This window comes from Leptodactylus fuscus, chromosome 7 (genome assembly GCF_031893055.1).
Source record: "Leptodactylus fuscus isolate aLepFus1 chromosome 7, aLepFus1.hap2, whole genome shotgun sequence".
Taxonomy (NCBI): Eukaryota; Metazoa; Chordata; class Amphibia; order Anura; family Leptodactylidae; genus Leptodactylus; species Leptodactylus fuscus.
In genome coordinates, this window is record NC_134271.1 from 79,015,176 (window position 1) to 79,036,260 (window position 21,085).

General features: G+C 43.8%; 2 protein-coding genes across 3 annotated transcripts in view; both read left to right on the top strand.

The window, feature by feature from the left end:
- The window catches only part of YLPM1 (YLP motif containing 1), a 35,954-nt gene extending 34,509 nt beyond the window's left edge, over positions 1-1,445 (top strand). Inside the window, exons 19-21 of the mRNA XM_075282287.1 lie at positions 465-586; positions 675-836; positions 1,014-1,445. Coding sequence (XP_075138388.1) covers positions 465-586; positions 675-821 — 269 coding nt within the window. The 3' untranslated portion in view covers positions 822-836; positions 1,014-1,445. The remainder of the gene's footprint in view (positions 1-464; positions 587-674; positions 837-1,013) is intronic.
- Positions 1,446-10,677: 9,232 nt separating this feature from the next.
- Positions 10,678-20,050, top strand: DLST (dihydrolipoamide S-succinyltransferase). Of its 2 annotated transcripts, none has more exons than XM_075282289.1 (15): positions 10,678-10,807; positions 14,669-14,696; positions 16,169-16,217; positions 16,626-16,681; positions 16,761-16,835; positions 16,987-17,042; positions 17,113-17,224; positions 17,307-17,462; positions 17,673-17,746; positions 17,816-17,913; positions 17,995-18,125; positions 18,206-18,279; positions 18,357-18,440; positions 18,917-19,084; positions 19,663-20,050. In XM_075282289.1, the coding sequence occupies exons 1-15, from the start codon at positions 10,751-10,753 to the stop codon at positions 19,795-19,797; spliced, it is 1,353 nt and encodes a 450-aa protein (XP_075138390.1). In that variant the 5' UTR covers positions 10,678-10,750; the 3' UTR covers positions 19,798-20,050. The 2 variants fall into 2 exon arrangements, with proteins under 2 accessions (XP_075138390.1, XP_075138389.1); XM_075282288.1 differs by having other exon boundaries at positions 10,679-10,807; positions 17,307-17,456; positions 17,664-17,746.
- Positions 20,051-21,085: the final 1,035 nt, after the last annotated feature.

The window sequence follows — 21,085 nt, forward strand, 5'->3', positions numbered from 1 at the left end:
TATATATTGCTGGACAATGTCTTCATCCTCAGTGAGTTACATTAGTACACAGTACTGTGCTGAGCAAGCCTGAGCTTCTCAGTATGTCATGATAGAAGGTGCCAGGTGTTATCCTACATGGTATGGCACAGAAGAAAAGAAAACCCATTCCTTTCTATAAGCAGATGTTTTCTTTCTCCAGGTTTGTTACTTGTATCATTTTATGTGTCATCCACATTAGCAGAGCTTGGAGAACTTTCTTCATCCCCTAAATATAGCATAGTTTGTGGCATAGAGAGCACAGTGCTATGAGTGCGGTGATTCTGGGTTCTTTTGTGAGGTTGTAACATGGTGAGCTAGGCAGAAGTCCGGTAACAACTTTGGACGGTCCCAGCATACCCATTGAGCTGTGCTCTGTACATATAACTACAACCATTCCTGGGGTTCAGTGTAGTATGAATAATCCTGAATATTTGTTTTCTCAGATAAACTAGATGGCTTAAAAACCAGGAAACGTGACTGGGAGTCAATGGCTGGCTGCATGGAAGATTACCTGCAACTACCAGATGATTACGACTCTCGAGAGTCAGCACCTGGAAAGAAAAGGGTAAAGCACACTCTAGAGGAGAAGGCAATGGGGATTTCACAGCACTAATCTCTACTTCTTGACCATTAACACCACCTACTTCCACCAGGTCAGATGGGCAGATCTGGAGGAGAAGAAAGATGCAGACAGGAAAAGGGCCATTGGGTTTATTGTTGGCCAAACAGACTGGGAGAAGATCACAGATAAAAGTGGGCACCTGGCTGAGCGAGCGCTGAACCGCACCAAGTATATTTAAATCACACTCAAGCCGGTGAGTGGGACCTGATGTCCATTTTTTTGTATTCCATCCTTACAATGTGTCCTAGGACAGAGGATGCACCCGTTGTCCTTTGTGTGCCCTGTTTGTCATGAGTTGATTAACAGCTATTTCTATGTATTCCACATAATGTGCCTTTTTTGTACTTACTGAAAGTTTTCTTCCTTACAGGTAAGACGACGACCAGGCTGTTAATGATGTGAGGATGAATGCGATGTCCATGGCCCCTTGTAGTAGCTGCATGCTGCAGTTGTGATCTGTGCACATAGTTAGTTTTTATAGTCTGTGTTTTAGTTCCCTGTTCTCAGTATGAAATAAATGAGATTTGGACTGAGACTACTTCAGCTTTGACTCTTTGTCTGAATATTCCCATGTGGTCGGTTTTCTACAGCCGACATTTGGAAGGATATTTTTCAGCTGTGAACAGAAAATCGCTGAGGCTTCTAAGGACACCATGACATGGACATACTGCAAGTCAATGAGGCGTGCAGCAGCGAGGGCTGGCGGAGAGCAGAACGTGTAAGAACTCTTCATACAGGCCCGTTCATGGTGGAATACTCTGTACACATTTTGATACAGCACAATAAAAGTAATTTCTTCTGATCTTGGCTTTTTCTCTTATTTCACTTTCCACGTTTCGAGTGCGATACACAGTATACAATTCTAAGCTCTTTCTTCAGTTCATTCACACGTTAACCTGGTGTTGAGTGAGGATGAAGAACTGTGTGTCAAAGAACGTTAAAGCTCAGAGTTGGCGTTCACTGCTGTCACCGGTCGTATATTGGTCGCTCTTTCTGCAATCATCACTGGAGGGATTTGCTAGGGTCGGCAATGAGTTAATATCGTATACTTTTCTAAATCTGTTCTTTGACATCCTATTTGTTTTTTTTTTTTTTCTACATAAGTGATTCTGATGTCAGGGCACAATTTGCAGCTATAATACAGCTGCAGTTGTATAGGACGTCCTGTAGTTTTATAGACTACTAGTAGCTTCCATAAAACTACGCTCTGGCCATTACATGCTTGACATGTGATTTTATGGAAAATACTGCAAGAAATCCAGTAGGCTACATGGCCAGCATAAACCTAGTGACAAATTCGGCGGTGTAATACTGTGTTGACAATCAGTTTTGGGACAATGTGTATCCAGTTCTGTGGTCGTAGAACAGGGCCAAGTAAATTCTCAGCTTAGAATCTCCTTCATAGAGATCAATACAGTAATTATCCAACTTTTTTTTTTTTTTTTTTTTTTTACATGAATGTCTTGGGTCATATTTACTTATGTTCCTCAACCAACATCAGCCAACAAATCTTCTGATCTGGACTGAAGCGACTTATCATTTTTGCTGAGTCCTTCTTTTGGAGTTCCAAGACCAGCAGAATGTGGATGAGGATTATGCAGGGCTAACCCCTGCCATAAATATCAAGGTATGTACACATTTTGGAATCTGGTGTTAATTTTTCGGCGGATTCTGTTGCCACAACCTGGGACGCAGTGGGTTGAGGCAGAAAATTAGGAATCGGTAGAGGATGTCATCCTAAAATTCATCTTCATTCTCCAAGGTGTGAATTCGCTGTTTGCTGTTGAAGCAGATTTATCTTAATCGTTGGAGCACATGGAGAATATCTTAGTCACCATCGCTGGAGTCGCAGCGGATTTGTTCCACTACTGGATATAGCAGAAAGCTTGATAATAAATGGTTAAGAAATGTGTGTGGTGGTTATTATAAATGTAACTCTTTAAAATTTCAGTGGTGCAGCAGACAATGGATGAGCACGGTGAGGCAGAGCACCAGGACAGATGTGGTGGGATCGTAGAGGAGCACAATGTGTCTACACAGCCGGAGATGTGTGAAGGAGTACAATGTGACTAAATGCCACGTGGAGAAGGAAACTACAAGGACAGCCGTCGGAAATGTGAATGAGCACCACGTGACTGAATACCAGGACAGGTGCGATGAAGCATGATTGAGCACAATGATGGCGAAGGTGCGCCGCAGCATGGTTGAGCTCAGATTTACTAGTAAGAAAGATGTTTGAAGATGAACCACCAGTTTCTTGGTGTTCATACTGATTAGTGAATCTTGCAAGGAGTGTTAGACACTTCTACTGTTTATTTTTTTTGCATAAATAGTTGCACATTATTAATCTTGTATATTTTATAAATCCTCCTAGATAGGACCCCCTATATTCTAGATACTTTATAAAAGAGTCCAGTGTAGAATGTCAAACTTGATAAATGTGCAGGTGTTAAAAAAAAAAAATGCCGACCTCTTTTGACCCCAAAGTCTGGCAACTACCTCAGATATTTACCAACTTCTGCATCATGAAATATTTGGTCTCTTCTGCTCTGACGCTTACTTGAACTATTATTTAGGCATGAAGGTACCTGTGAGGGTAAAGTGTTAGGTGGTGGTCTCCCCAAGTGTTTGGTGCTTCCTTATGAAAATATCAGGGTATTGGGAGAGAAGACATTGCATCACGTTCACGTAAAAGGGAGGGGGGAGGGGTAGAGAAGGATATTGTATTTGCTTGCATGTAAGCTGTTCACTGAAACTGGGCACTTCACACTTTGAGCAGCACCTTTACAACCCAGTGAATAGTCTGGATGTTACACTGAAGACACCAGTGGAGAGAGGAACTGTTGCTGAAACCAACCCCATGAGGAATACTGGATTAAAGATCCTTTGCTTTTGAGAGACCTGAATGATGACCCTAGTAAGAAAGGGAGGTGAAGCTATATCTAAGATCTGGAGGATACTAGAAGATTGAATGCACTGAGAGACTTGAACATAACAGAGGGGAGCTGATGCTGCAGCCGTCAACTCCCTTGTAGGACACATCAGGAAGAGGAGCTGGAGCTTTGGTAACCCTTACAGCCAGTAACCAATCTCCATTACACTGTTCTACAGAACTCCATGGATTGTTTATTCTGATGTGTTCCTTTTCCTCTTCCTGCTCTGGCTCAATTTCTGAAGGCGCAATGAACTTTTGTGCTTTTATCCTCATTGCTTGCAATGTTGATTGTATAATCTATCAAATCCATCACATGGAGATAATGTATTTATATATGTGTGCTCATATATTTCAGAAGTGTGAGAACAGTCACATCAGCATTTGAAAGTTATAGGACACAGAGTATATAAAATATCTATTACATATTGGCTTCAGGCTATGGCTACATAGTGATGTTGGCCACAACTCTCATCATGAGACCAGAAGTCTCTAGATCGCCTTGTCTCCTTCCCTAATGTTAGTGAATGAAGTCACATTGCGACTTGTAGTATGCTGCAACTACAACATTTCTCTACACTTATGCGACTAGAATGCACAGTCATGGCATACTAGGAGGTCACAATATGACTCCATTCATTAGCATTAGTAACTGAGTAGCAGTGTAACCCGCCAATCTTTGCTCTAGCCTTGGTTGTGATCTTATGATCAGCTTTCTGACATTCTGTTTGCACTTTAAGTGCATGTCCCATTTCAATACATACTGTGGTTTATTTTTGAAGTGAAGGGAGCATACTAACATATTTGTTCTGTGTAGAGGCATCACATGATGCAATAAAATGTAGATATAAGCTGTTACCATCAGACGGGTACTTTTAAATGGTTTTAATAATGTTTTAAGAATCACAATAAAATTTGCTCCTTTACTATTGCTACAAATTGACTCTTCTTTGTGTTTATCTGCCCAATTTTTTAAGTAGGCACCCAGGCCCTTTTTGTGCTTGCTTAATAAATAAAACATCATTTAGGCTTCCAGTAATGAACACCTGTCTATGATAATGGCTAAGCCTTCTTTCAGCTAGAGCAGGGGTAGGCAACAGTTTTCAGACGGCATACAGATTTTTTTTTTTTTTAATAATAATAATGATTATAATTAGAGATAAGTGAATCAAAGTTGACTGAGTGGAATTCGATCCAAATTTCAGGAAGTATTCCATTTTACATTGACTATGGATTTCCTCCCCCTTCGTGGTCATGAATTGCATTTTTTCATAAAATGGCTGCTGCACATTAGAACATAGGACAGGGAATTCTGGGAAAGCAGGATCACCCACAATGTCAAGGTAAAGCCAATCAGCAGCTAGTCCTGTGATGTCACAGCTGTTTAACCCTATGGCATCGTGAGCGGGTGTTAGCTGTAACTGTATCCAATTGTGTGTTTTAACCCCTTGGATACCACAGTCAAATATGACCACCGCATCCATGGGGTTCCACCATGCTACATGTTCCCTGCGGCAAGATCGAGCGGTGCCGATAAGCATCTTCTACAACCCAGTGTCTGACCAGTGACCCCAGGCTGCTAGTAGTCCCCAGTACCTGGCCAATCCACAATACAGGCTGGCTGCAGCCAGTAAATAGCTATTGTTTATTTTAAACGTGATTCACCACAGATTAATTCGAGTCATATTAGATAATTTGGCAAAGCTGGCGAAATCAATTTTTAAAAAAATAAATTTGCTCATCTCTGTCATAGAAGAGGTACTTTGTGTATAGTGCGATAATTGTAAGACCGTCTACTCCTACATGAAAGTCATATAACATAGAGCATAACACATATAAACCAGTGAAGTGGACAAACTTACATTTCATTGTGATCCTTGTCCCTGACTATTTTTTTTGCAAATTGCTAGCTATGTGGTAATTGTTTGGATGCACTATTTATGAAACCCCTGTCCTAATCAAAGTGGCGGGAGACGGGTCTGGACAGCTGGCGGCTGTGGTTGAGTATCCCTGTTCTATGGTATACTTTCGTGTGTATGTGTGTGTATATATATATATATATATATATATATATATATTTGATTAGCTCAGTCTACTTTGCTATTATATACATAATAAAAAAGAGGCCAAAAATATATACTATACAAAAATGTCACATATCGATGGAAGTGATTTAAATAAGACAACCAAGTTGATGAAGTCAGACCTACAAATGGTAGACTACCACTGCCTCTCCAATATGTCCCATATACACCTGAACAAAGGAAAATGGCCTCAACGTTCAGATCTTGTAATTCAGATCTCTTCATACAGTTAAAACTTTGGTGCTTTACTCACTGTTTCCTGTAATTTTTTTTATTTTATAAATATGAAATACAATTGTCAGTTTTTGCTGGACTTATTTATCTGTGGAGATTCCAGAGTATTAATGGAGGCCAAGACTACGTCTCAACTAGAGGCCTGAGGAGGAAGTGGGGATCATTGGATGCCACAAGGTGAGTACAAATGTTTTGTTATTTTTCCCTCATCCCTACTTATATTGTACTCAGGAGTCTGAGGAGACTATGCTAAAAAAAAATGGTGTCCCAGCTTGGTTGGTGATAAATCTGGAAAATGAATGCTATGAAGCATTACCCTGCTGAAAAATACCAATAGGAAGCTCTACCATGAGAGGCAACGTGTTGTCAAAGGATGTCCGTCACAGATCGCTGAACTGTTACTGCTCTTCATATTGCTACTAGAGCTGACCGTTGAATGCGATGGCTCCCTTGTTCATTACACTAGCAGTTGTGGCAGTATGTCCCTCCATCGCAAAGGCAAAATTGATTATCTGCTCCCAAACAGAACCTGAATCTATTGCTACAGACAATATGGTTCCAATCCTTAATTCAGGTTTCTTGTTCACAACACTACTGCAAACAAAGGCGCCAGTGGCTGGCAATGGTAGGACATGTAATGGCTGCCATAACTCAATTTTCTTCTTCTAAGTGCCAAGAAATGGCTCAGTTGGAAACGGATATGTAATGAAGGTGCTGCCTGTGTCTGGATGGTGGACAAGGAAACTGTGCTTGCCTGGGGATTAAATGATCCTCTCTACTGGTGGTCTGCCTGACTTCCTGTAGCCTCTTTGTCGTGTGCGTGCCCTCACATAACCACTGCTGCCCACACTTCATAATAGCTAGGTTAGAATGGCCTAGATGGCAGGGAATTTGTCAAACAACCATCCTATTTCTCTCAGTCTAATGATGTGCCCCATCTCAAAGTATATCGCATGGATGAAATGTCTTTGAGTGCATTGTAAAGGCATGCTTAGTAGTCAACGATCTCTGACCAAGGGGTACCCACAAATAGCCTGTAGGAGCCTTTTTATAAAGCAGGCTGGAAGTACTTTTATGCCCTAAATGTGGCAAGGGTCAGCATCTAATCCGACCACACCTGTAATCATTTACATTAATGGGATGAAGAGTTTTGCCCAATCCAATATTTCTATCAGGGGTGGGTCGTTTCTTTGTCTATGAGTGTACGTAAACATACACTACAACCCTCTAGCTCATTGTAGTGAGCACATATACACTTTGTCCAATCAGTTGTTGTGACAATCCAAGTATACATAAAGAATAAAGTGCTTTATATACACTGCTCAAAAAAATAAAGGGAACACTGCTAACACATCCTGGATATGAATGAATGAAATATTTTCATTGAATACTTTGTTCTGTACAAAGTTGAATGTGATGACAACAAAATCACACAAAAATCATCAATGGAAATCAAATTTATTAACCAATGGAGGCCTGGATTTGGAGTCACCCCTAAAATTAAAGTGGAAAAACACACTACAGGCTGATCCTACTGGGATGTAATGTCCTTAAAACATTTCAAAATGAGGCTCGTAGTGTTAGTCCCCATATTAGCACCTCCATAATAACTCTATAGGCGTGGATATATTTTGTTAGACTTCAACAGCCATTTTGCACATAATTGCTGCCATTGCACCACTAGACCTAGTGTGACATTTGGATCACTAGACTTGTGGGGGAACAGGTTAATTGCCATGGTTACAAATAGAGATGAGCGAGTGCTATTAGAAACGGCCGTTTCGAATAGCACGCACCCATAGGAATGAATGGAAGCGTCCGGTACGCAGACTTTGCCGGCGGCCGACCACTTAACCTCTGCGTGCCAGCTACGTGCATTCATTCCTATGGGTGCATGCTATTCGAAACTGAAGTTTCAAATAGTACTCGCTCATCTCTAGTTACAAACCTTTTGCTCCTCCTTCAATGCGCCAATACCCTTAAGGCTAAGGCCCCATGGGACGATACGCAGCGCTAAAGCAGTGCGGGGAAAACCGCGGCAGGAACACATCGCAGTTCTACCCGCAGTTCTTTGAACAGAAAGTTGACAGAGATTTACTCTGTAGACTTTCTGTTACAATTGTACCTACGGGAAAGCCACCGGTGTTTCCATAGATATAATTGACATGCTGTGATTTCCCAAACCGAGCCGGTTTTGGAAATCGTAGCGTATCCTTGCTGTGGTTTTAAACACAAAGTGGGCAGGAGATTCGCATGAATCCCATTCACTTTGCAGTTACTGAATAACTTTCTACAGCGGGCAAATCGTGGCATTTCCGGCCTGTGGAGCCCCGGCCTCAAGCGGTTCCTTTTTTGCATATATAATCTCACCATGTGGTATAAATGACTTGCTGATTGCAGGAGAAAATTCATTTTTATTTATTTATTTTTAAAGAGGACCTTTCACCATCGGGGGCACATGCAGTTTTATATACCGCTAGAAAGCGGACAGTGTGCTGTATCGGCTTTCATGATCTGTGCCCCCAGTGCAGCGTTATTGATGCCGGTACTGTAGCTCTTCACCATCAGAAGGGCGTTCCTGACGATCTGTCAGAAACACCCTTCCTCACAGCAGCGCCTATAGCGCTGTACTGTGAGAGCAGGGAGGACGCCCCCTCTCCTCCTGATAATACTTGTCCATAGACTGTAGAGGTGTCAGAAACAGGACCTTTTTTGGTCACCTGTTCAGCAGCTAACTTGTGAGTGACTATTGCTGGCCAAATTCAAAGACTACGTGCTCTCAATGAAATTTCATACCACACGAAATGTTTGGTATAAGAATCTCTTTCTTAGTCTGAGCAGTGCACACAAAGAGAGAGCTTTATTATGCATCAAGGTTTTTATAGCCACATACAGGAAGTAGACAAACAGCAAGCTCTGATTGGTTGGTCGAGGTATCTGCCTCCTGTGACATCAGCTCCAGGGCACTACCTCCAGGAAGTGTTGTAGCTTCTTGCCGTGTGGCTTATCCGATGTCATTTCCTGTGACTTCTTGTCATGTGATTCTGTGATGTAGTTCCTGTGGTTGTGCCAAGTCCTCCCATGCTCTCATGGGAAACCCTGTATAATCTCTGTGTCTACATGTTCAGGCCTACACCTGAGCACAGTATAGAGGCCATCTTATCATGATGTCTGGTACACTGTCAACAGCCCATAACACACAGGAATTTCTTTGCAGCCTCAATCTTCACAATCCCATGTGTGCATTACAGTATATACATATATTCTAGTATACAGCTTTGGCATAGCTCTAACCTCCATCCACCCCCCAGTCACTAAATGTGTAAGGGCTGGGGGTTAATTGAATTTTATCTGTTCATGCTCCACAACAGCCTAACTGTTTTTTTCACTTAGAGATGCCCATTGTCTCCAACCAAATGGAGACTGCTTAAGTCAGCTGGGGGAGGACTACTGTCTCCAAGGACAATAGATTACAAGATGCCAGCAGGGACATATGATTTTAGTTTCAACCTGGGACAAAAAGGCATATTATAGCTGTATCCAGATATTGCTGACATCATCTTGTCACATAATATCATATTCAGTTTGAAACATAAATAGTTATACTGCATTTAGTTTTAAGGATAACAATGTTTTTGTGATTCATATATCTACAACCTTCACAGAGGTAAGCAGAATGGATCGAGATCTAGAAAACTGTTAGGAATTGATACAGAAAGTGTATTGGAGAAATGTACAACTTTTTATTATACAAACAATAACATTTGTCTCTCAATATTGGTCTAGTGACCAATCCCTTTAATAAATATTAATAGTATAATATAATTTGAACATAATCATTTTATTTTGAGTCTGGAGTTGGTAATTTTTTATGACTCAAACTCCAAAGCTCTGACTTGACTCCACAGCACTGCTTCTGGTAGGATATGGCTACTGCACCCACACCAGCAGTGGTTACAAGCTGGTATTGTCCTGTTGCCTCCATTATCTCTGAGGCTGCCCAGAAAGCAAACACTGCAATAGGATTTAAAAGGAAAAAACGAAGGAACTATGCTGTTAGGACAGCAACAGCTGATAGAAATGGGTTGTTGCAAAACTTTGCATTCATTTATGTCTCAAACACTACTTTTGTCTCCGCATGTTTCGTGCGGACATTTGTCTCTCTGTCTCCCCCAACAACATCATTTTCTGCAAATTACTAGGGTATTGGGACCCAACCCCCACCAATCCAAGATGATGTTGTCTCTTTAAGAATGTAGGGATTGTGACTGAGTGTGATCCAGTCCCTGCAGCACAGATCTTTGTAAAGAAAGCTGATGATAGCGCCATAGACAATAGGGACAATGTTATCTGTTGTTGAGACTCAATGATTTTTTTTATTCACATGTAAGCCATATATATTGGGGATTGGTGTAGAATCTTGTTACTAACAAAACAAATAATGTGAACTAATAAATTCACGGAATGGCGGGCTTGAAATCCGGCTAAGTAAATAATCTATTCTTGTACAACACGACAGTCTATAAGAGAGCCCTCAGTACAGGAGACATTACTTCCCAATGGCAGTCTATTCTGCTCCTCCCCCAGTCAGCTGAGAGAACACAACTATGTCCTCCCTGGTGTAGCAGTGAGAAATTCCGCTCACAAGAGGCCGATTATTCCGCAACTTCCTGTCTCCGTCCCCCTGCAGCTATCCATAGAGCACTGTGTGGTTTGGGCTCCGGAATATGCCTGAGTCACACTGTTCACTGTTTCGGAAGGCGTCACGTACTAGCCGGAAGTACCGCTAGAATCTCCTCCTTTCGGGGTCATTGGTCTGGTCCTGTTTCCGGCGTGTCCTTGAGCTGTGTCCCGACCATGTTGTCCCGCTGCCTGGCCCGGGCACTGCGCTGCCCTGTTACCACTCTCCGGCGGGTGAGTTTTTGTCTGAGGAGTAACTGCTTGTCCCGTAGAGACTTCGGGTTCCCAATAAGGACTCTACGGCTTGTTATTGTCACCCTGCACCTCCTATAATCATCATTGTACCGCACAACTGCTATATGTTGCCCCCTCCCCGCCAGGCATACAATGAGCTGGCTGCCTCAATGTTCCTTACTGTACTACCATGTATATATATATATTCCCTTGAATGTCTCAACTCCACCCAGATATACCCTGCCCAGTGTACCCCAAATAGACACTACTCTATGTACACCTCATGTCTGTATTCCAGAAATATGCCACCTTTTGTACCGCATCGCCCTCTGGTTACCCAAGGTATTGTGTGTTCTATAGATTGCACATCTCTGTACACCCCCCAACACGTACCCCCATGATTTCACCGCCATATCTGATCCCCAGATATGTACACTACGCCTCCCCTCTGATCCCCAGATATGTACACTACGCCTCCCCTCTGATCCCCAGATATGTACACTACGCCTCCCCTCTGATCCCCAGATATGTACACTACGCCTCCCCTCTGATCCCCAGATATGTACACTACGCCTCCCCTCTGATCCCCAGATATGTACACTACGCCTCCCCTCTGATCCCCAGATATGTACACTACGCCTCCCCTCTGATCCCCAGATATGTACACTACGCCTCCCCTCTGATCCCCGGATATGTACACTACGCCTCCCCTCTGATCTTCAGATATGTACACTACGCCTCTCCTCTGATCGTCAGATATGTACACTACGCCTCCCCTCTGATCCCCAGATATGTACACTACGCCTCCCCTCTGATCCCCAGATATGTACACTACACCTCCCCTCTGATCCCCAGATATGTACACTACGCCTCCCCTCTGATCTTCAGATATGTACACTACGCCTCTCCTCTGATCGTCAGATATGTGCACTACGCCTCCCCTCTGATCCCCAGATATGTGCACTACGCCTCCCCTCTGATCCCCAGATATGTACACTACGCCTCCCCTCTGATCCTCAGATATGTACACTACGCCTCCCCTCTGATCCTCAGATATGTACACTACGCCTCCCCTCTGATCCCCAGATATGTACACTACGCCTCCCCTCTGATCCTCAGATATGTACACTACGCCTCCCCTCTGATCCTCAGATATGTACACTACGCCTCCCCTCTGATCCCCAGATATGTGCACTACGCCTCCCCTCTGACCCCCAGATATGTACACTACGCCTCCCCTCTGATCTCCAGATATGTACACTACGCCTCCCCTCCGATCCCCAGATATGTACACTACGCCTCCCCTCCGATCCCCATACATGTACACTACGCCTCCCCTCTGATCCCCATACATGTACACTACGCCTCCCCTCTGATCCCCAGATATGTACACTACGCCTCTCCTCTGATCGTCAGATATGTGCACTACGCCTCCCCTCTGATCCCCAGATATGTGCACTACGCCTCCCCTCTGACCCCCAGATATGTACACTACGCCTCCCCTCTGATCCTCAGATATGTACACTACGCCTCCCCTCTGATCCCCAGATATGTACACTACGCCTCCCCTCTGATCTCCAGATATGTACACTACGCCTCCCCTCTGATCCTCAGATATGTACACTACGCCTCCCCTCTGATCCCCAGATATGTACACTACGCCTCCCCTCTGACCCCCAGATATGTACACTACGCCTCCCCTCTGATCCCCAGATATGTACACTATGCCTCCCCTCTGACCCCCAGATATGTACACTACGCCTCCCCTCTGATCCCCAGATATGTACACTACGCCTCCCCTCTGACCCCCAGATATGTACACTATGCCTCCCCTCTGATCCCCAGATATGTACACTATGCCTCCCCTCTGATCCCCAGATATGTACACTACGCCTCCCCTCTGATCCCCAGATATGTACACTACGCCTCCCCTCTGACCCCCAGATATGTACACTACGCCTCCCCTCTGATCCCCAGATATGTACACTACGCCTCCCCTCTGATCCCCAGATATGTACACTACGCCTCCCCTCTGATCCCCAGATATGTACACTACGCCTCTCCTCTGATCCTCAGATATGTACACTACGCCTCCCCTCTGACCCCCAGATATGTGCACTACGCCTCCCCTCTGACCCCCAGATATGTACACTACGCCTCCCCTCTGACCCCCAGATATGTGCACTACGCCTCCCCTCTGATCCCCAGATATGTGCACTACGCCTCTCCTCTGATCCCCAGATATGTACACTACGCCTCCCCTCTGATCCCCAGATATGTGCACTACGCCTCCCCTCTGACCCCCAGATATGTACACTACGCCTCCCCTCTGATCCCCAGATATGTGCACTACGCCTCCCCTCCGATCCCCAGATATGTACACTACGCCTCCCCTCTGATCCCCAGATATGTACACTACGCCTCTCCTCTGATCCCCAGATATGTACACTACGCCTCCCCTCTGACCCCCAGATATGTATACTGCTTTATTCATCACGCCAACTCCACTTTATCCCAGATATACACTGCCCTATACAACCACAGCTCCCACACTGTACCTCAGGTAAAAAGTGCCCTATACACTGCATCTCCCCTCTGTACTCCAGTTATATACACTGCTTTATTTTTACTGGATATTTTTTAATCAGTTGTCCAGCTCTATCCGATAAATACCAATTCTGCAGGATTTTTCATTGCAGACATCACCTCAGTTACATAACAGACAGTATTATAATAGAAGTTAACACCTCTATGGGAAAATTCCACATAACACCCATCATTGCATCCACTACTGACAACAGGTTATCTATTCCTCCTCCCTCCACAGAGCATGCCTAGAAAACACTCCTATAGACCTCAATGAGTCAGCGCCAATCTATTGCTGCCTATGTCCATGACTATGCTGTAAAGCATAATACTAAATGCTGTCTCCGGTGGAGACTCCAACACAGGTTTCCAAATCTCCCTTCCAGATTTGATGGCCGTAATGTTATGCACTTCACAGAGGGTATAATCAACCACTAATTCGGAACAATACTTTGAAGTATTGTGCCGTAATGTTGTGCCATCATATTTGGAAGGATGAATAACACCTATAAAAAATCTTGGCATCTCTCCTGTCTCAGTTTTAGTAAATAATCGTATTCTTAATAAACAATGGTTCTGGATCTTTTTTTTTTTTTTTTTCTTTTGACTGAAACAGACTTGAAAATTACGAATAAATTGACATCTGGGTGTTACTAGTTGGGGGTATATCGTGCACACTGACACTGTCCTGTAAGTGCTATCAGTGTTTCACCCCTTTCTTGATCTCAGTGATAATTTGGTAGGTGGGTAATGTACAGCTTGGGCCAGCAGCTGCTCTCCAGAAGAACACTGTTTGAGATTTACGTACAATGGTAGGAAGCCGTGATCAAGTGCTGTTTAGCCTTTGTCAGGACAGCAGATAAGTTTACTATTCATCAGTCATGGTGAAGGGAATATAGTTGGCAAGGAACAAGGACTGAGTTAGCAGAGCACTGGGGCTGGACAGCTAGATCGTGGTCTGAAACCTAAGCAGAGCGCTTTAAACATGGAGGAAGTATTTTCAGCTAAAGCAGTGTATTGGGTGAAACACTTCAGTTACTTTACACTACAAGCTTAGACACAATACTGGAGATGGGAATACACCATTACAGGAAAATATTCTCTAGAAGGATTTTTTCAGGGGCAATGCTCATATTTACTAAAACACTTCAGCATTGGTGACCAGTCCCCTTTAAGTACCCCATGAATAGTTGAAATCTATTGTAATAATATATTATGAAGGCCTTATTTTTGGGTTGGCAGTCCTGCTTACTTATGTTGGTTTCTCTTTTGTAGGGCCCCGGAGCTGCTCGTCCTTTCATACGTGAGTAGATCTCTTCTGAATTCTTCCTCATTCAGTGCTTTTCAGTGGACTGTAGTTGTAGGTGTGATGTAGGTTCACACAAAATATCTAATGGAGTTAGTGATAAAAATACAAGAAACCAAAGAATGCAAATTCATACAAATGTCAGACGTTACATTCAAGTAGGCTGGGCAATATTGCTTCAAATTAAAAAAAAAAATATATATATATATATATATATATATATATATATATATATATATATCTATATATATATATCTTTTTTTGTATTTAAAGTTTGATTTTTATCTCAATTTAAAACTCAATTTTCTAGATTTTGCTTAGAAAAAGTTCAGTGAGCTTGTACAGCAAGGAGAAGTCAGATATATCTGCTGCAGACTTCCTCACCCAAATCTGCCCCCTCACAATGGTGGTCTATGGAGACCGCTAGCGATCTTTTTTCCAAAGCAAGCTGTCCTTTCTTCAGGTGGATTCCGTGGCTCGTTGAGCCACAGCATCCGCCTCGTAGAAGCACCCTCCAGACTAGGCCCATTAATTTTGGGCTTACTCCGGAGCGGGAAGCAGTGACTGACAGTCGCGGTAGGCATATTTTGATCCCGATTTTGACACTGCTTCCCGTGTCAAAATCAGGACCAAAATATGCTATTCCGTGCCCATGTGAACTAGACCTTATGTACCATCACCCAGAGTTCCAATGCTGATATTACATCGGAGGACAGAAGGAAAAGAAAATTTATGGAGATAGAGATGTTCAAGTCAGGACTTGTACAGGGAGCTCCTCAACTCTCTATAAAACAAGTTGCATGGCGAGGTGTGGCACTAATTGTCACCATACATGTATCATCTGTGCACGGATTAGGTGATATATTAGTTTATGGGAGAACCCCTTGCATTGCACTGGGACTTATTCTACATGACGCAGATGATAAAGTGTGTCCAATAAACCAACCATGAAGTTAAATAAATGACTTGTTAAGTCTCAAATCACTTTGGTGGTAAAATATAATCTTTACATTATTGTGCATTAAAGGGGTTGTGCTGCTAAGGACATTTTCCACTAGACAGGGGATAACTGTCCAATGACTATGCGCCCGACCGCCCAAAGCTATTTTGTGGAGCTCCACTCATGCAAGCACACTGCATTATATTTGGAAGACTTTTGGTCACCCTTTCTGTTGATCACTGGGGGACCTGGTGGTTGTACACCCATCCCCGTCCTTCCTATAGGGGATAAGTGACCTTAACAAATGAATCCTTTATCAGAAACAATTGCTATGAAATGGTGGGGGTTATAGAAAAATTCCAATGGTGCCGAAATCTGTGAGAGGCACCAATTAAAGGATGCATGGAGTTGGTGGAGGGGGGTGAATGGTGCTTTTTTAACTCCCAGTCTTTCTATTGAGAAAATAATTTTCGTAATTTTAACTAATTTAGTTAACTATCCTTTACTATCCCTCATATTTCTTTTTCAGAGGTAGCAGCAAGCCGGGTCACATCAGCTGGTGAACGCAAGAACATCCTGTAAGTAGAGGGAGACCTGTACAAGACAGATACTATAGGGCAGGGGTCAGCAACCTTCAGCACTCCAGCTGCTGTGAAACTACAACTCCCAACATGCTCCATTCTATTTCTGGGGGTTGTAGTGTTGCAACAGCTGGAATGCCGAAGACTGCCTACCCCTGCATGGTTGTGATTGGGACCTGACTGGGTTGGGTCAGTGTGGGTGGTTGAGAACCAGTGGATGACTCCTGATGGGGACAATGGGGTGGACGTCATAACAGGACATGGGCAGTACTGATCAGGTGACATGAGGAGAAAACATTGGTAACCTGTAACAAGTCATCTGTTTTGGAGTATTGGAGGAAGGGGAGCAGCAGTGGTATACGAGAAGAATGTAGGTTTCTGATTATCCTCTCTCTCTATGTGCAGAACTTCCCCTTTAAGCCTCCATGCAGCCAGATTTTATCGAACGTCAGCAGTCTGCAGTAAGTGTCCATTGACCATAGCCAAAGATCATACCTGACATTTTCCACTTCTTGTAACATGTACACCCCTTTTTATCAGGGCAGGATGTGCTGACTGTGAACACCCCAGCATTCGCCGAATCCGTCACAGAAGGAGATGTCAGGTGGGAAAAGGGTAAGTGACGGCTCATTGTCAGATAGGAACAGATGCTGAGTTTAACTGCCAGTTAGACATGTTTCCATGTATAGTATAGTATGCCTGGGTCAGTGATGTTTGTGGGATCACAGAAGGTTTAGATGTTCAGTAATTCTCTTCTCTTCTACAGCTGTTGGAGACACAGTGGCTGAAGATGAAGTTGTTTGTGAGATTGAAACTGACAAGGTAATTTTCCACTAACTCCATCTCCTATGCAGTCATGTTATGATGATCTACTAACTTCTTTTACTCTTAGACATCGGTGCATGTCCCTGCACCATCTGCAGGAGTGATTGAAGCTCTACTGGTCCCTGATGGAGGCAAGGTGGAGGGTGGCACCCCTCTGTTTGTCCTCAGGAAGTCTGGAGGTACCTACTAATAAGTCCTTTCCTTTGTAACCCCATTCAGTGTGTACCCTGCGACTTTATGTGCTATCTCTGTCTCACTTAGCTGCACCAAAGACTAAACCTGTTGAGGCTGCAGCACCTCCAGCTACTGCCCAACCACCACCACCTGCCCCGGCTGCCCCCGTAGGACCTATCCCTACTGTTATCCCACCGGTGCCACCTGTTTCAGCTCAGCCCTTAGAGACTAAGCCTGGTGAGTGTTATGTACAATTTATCTGCATAGATAGAAGTTAAACTTCAGGAGTTGCTGAAGGTTGGTAAGGAGGTAGCAAGACATATGTATCCAGTACTGATGGGTATGTCTTAGCTTTGTTGCTGGTATTGGGTTGGACATCAGACAGATATATGGGAGGGTGATAGTGGCAAGACTTAAAAATGTTACACCTTATTTTCCCCTCAGTGTCTGCAGTGAAACCAACATCATCATCTCCTCCCACCTCATCTGCAGGGGCTGTGTCTGCATCAGCTCGGTCAGAGCACAGGGTAAGTGGTTACTCCTCTTGGTGATAGGTTACGTAAGGTCTTGTTCTCAGCCTGACGCTTCCTCCCCAGGTAAAGATGAATCGAATGCGCCAGAGAATTGCACAGCGGCTGAAGGAGGCGCAGAACACTTGTGCAATGTTGACCACCTTCAATGAGGTGGACATGAGGTGAGTGTCCCTGGTGTAAGGTTGGGGAGGAGTACAGTGGGATTGTTAGCTAAAGCTGTATAATGAGTGTGTGTGTTTTAGTAATATTCAGCAGATGAGGACTCTGCACAAGGATGCTTTCCTGAAGAAACACAACCTGAAACTTGGCTTCATGTCTGCGTTTGTTAAAGCTGCTGCCTTTGCCCTCCAGGACCAACCTGCTGTCAATGCAGGTGAGTTGTGCTTTATTGTTTGCTTGGGTCGTTGCCCTCTAGTTTGTCTTTTTACTGACCTCCTTTTTTCTTTTTTTTAGTTATTGATGATTCAGCCAAAGAGATTGTGTACAGGGACTACATTGATATCAGCGTGGCTGTATCCACCCCTAAGGTAAGTACCCCTGTAAGACTATGTAGAAAGAGGGTATTTCAACAGGGCTGTTAACTCATCCTTAATCTCATCCCAAGGGTCTGGTGGTTCCTGTGCTGAGGAACGTGGAATCCATGAACTTTGCTGACATTGAACGGACAATTGCTGAGCTTGGAGAAAAGGTGACCTGTCTTTCTTCATAAGTGTCTGCCTTATGCATAAAACCCCCTAGTAGATCCACACAGCAATTCAAAAATAGTGCTGATTTACACGGCCAATATAAGAAACCATGCAGCATTTCTACCTCAGCTGTTGCTGAGTCCACTGGGAATTGGGAAGGGAATAATTGAACAGGCAAATATTGTGGGGGGCAAGCATTCAGGTCTGCACTGACTTTGCCACCCTGGCCCCCTACCATCTGCTGCCTATGCCGCCCCCCCCCATGCAGTAAGAGTTGATCTTTCACTGCAAGATCGTACTTGAGCAGCAAGATCAGTGGTTCCAGGACTGAAGGCCTGCCCCCAGTGAACCAACCATCTAATAAAGTTGTTTTTCTTCAACTCTATAAAAGTGACATACATAACAGGAACGTGCTCTAAATATGCTTAGGTGAGGTGGTAGACTTCCTTTAATGCGTTTTATGTTTGTTAACCTCCAGGCCCGGAAAAATGAGCTGGCCATAGAAGACATGGATGGGGGTACGTTCACCATCAGTAATGGAGGAGTGTTTGGCTCGTTGTTTGGGACACCAATTATCAACCCACCACAGTCTGCAATTCTAGGAATGCATGGCATCTTCGATCGTCCAGTGGCAATAGCTGGAAAGGTGAGGTCACAGTGCTTGTACATCCTGGGATATAGAGAATCCTCAGTACATATAGCTTAGGTTCACACATAGGAATCTGCTATGGATTTGGGAGCTTTTCCAAATTCTTTCCTGAATTCTTTGTTGTTTTTTTGGGGGGAGGGGGGGAATCCATGCAAGCACGGGGAGAACATCCTTGCAGATGTTGTCCTTGGCAGGAATCGAACCCAGGACTCCAGCGCTTCAAGGCAGCAGTGCTAACCACTGAGCCACAGCGTTGCCCCCATGCCTCCCATTGCTGTCAATGGGATGCGGGGAAAAAAAAATCAGTGTCCTGCTCAACCTTGTCGAGGATTTCCCGGCAAGTGAGTCCCTGCCAATTATGTATTCATTTGGGCCTAATCAGTAGAGGAAAGTTGATGCACTGCATCCGCATTCTGTTGTGGCTCTCCCACGGCAGAAACTGGGTACATTTCTTTTTGTTTTATGTTGTGTGATCTTAGCCATAGGGTTGCTGGAAAGCCTTTATTTTGTTTTCCTGCTTGTCATCTCGGGTGTAGAATCTGCTGGTTATTTACCTGTTTGTGTTTGTCATGTAGGTTGAGGTGCGTCCTATGATGTATGTGGCCTTGACCTACGATCACCGATTGATTGATGGGAGAGAAGCTGTATTGTTCCTGCGCAAAATCAAGTCGGTAGTGGAGGACCCTCGTGTTCTTCTGTTAGACCTCTGAGAGCCCGCTTCTTCCAAGTCTACTGGTTTTATGTTGCCCCTTCCCCATGTCAGAACATTAGGACTTTCTGTAGAGGGGACATTGTGTACAGACTCTTTCCCCCTCCCCTTTTGCACATGGAGAGCTGGGGTCTCCCCTCTGCAGGTGTGCTCAGTTCTGGCACATGCACTGTACCCGCATACAGAGGTAACCATATTTAAAGACCACTTGGATTTTAAAGGAGTATAAAATAAAAACCCTTTAAAAAGTCTGATGACCTTTTCCTGTGGCTTGTCCCCTTTGAGAGAGGGGAATTATTAGGATGAAAGTGTATTCCAGGATCTGCTCTTTGTTCTGCACTTAGCTCATATATATGGTAGAGAGAATTTTGCACCTTAACATTTTTTTTTTGTGTTCTCCAAATTATTTTCTCTCGTCCTGGAGAATACAAATCAGTATTTACTGTAGACTGTGAATGGGCTTGTGGGGTTGCTTTTAACTTGCGGATTAACTCTCTTCCAAGAAGAACAAAGTTGTTGTTTTTTTAAATGTAATTTGTGAGCCCCACATAGGGTTCACAATGTACATTTTTTTCCTATTAGTGTTTTTTTTTTTTTTTGGCGTATGGGATGGAAATCCATGCAAACACGGAGAGAACATACAAACTCCTTGCAGATGTTTTTTTTGCCCTTGGCGTGATTCGAACTGAGGACTCCAGCGCTGCAAGGCTGCGGTGCTAACCACTGAGCCACCGTGTGGCCCCTTAGGAAAAATAAAGTTGTCTTTCTACTTCCAGTAGTTGGAAGTTGCTATCTCCAGTAGGTGGCAATAGAGCGACAGCTTTCTTCCTCCTAGAAAATTGCTAATCAGCATTTTTTCCCCTAGGAGCATTGCCTAGTCCAACTACTCAAACTTTTTTGACTTTGGTTTTGCTAGACAATCATGTGATTCAAGATGGATGGGGGGGCTTACTAGCAAAAGAAATACTACTATAGAGTGCCAAACCAATGCCACAGTGCAGCCGATAAACCTGTAGCAACACCAGTTACCACTGTCTATCAGTGAGTACCTCCCCAGACAAGTCAGTAACAGTGCAGCAAAAATGAAATATAGAAACATAGTTGTCAAATACTACAGCAGTGCAACACAGGTAGCAGTATTGTCTCCAAAGCCTCCCCTCTTTCTTAATGGCAGGCAGTCTTCCCCTTTTCACCTCTAGCCCATTGGCTGCTGCATTCTCCCCAAATAAAGCATCCCATATTTGAATCAATTCTTTTCCCAATTCCACTTCTGCCACACTGTAAGAAGC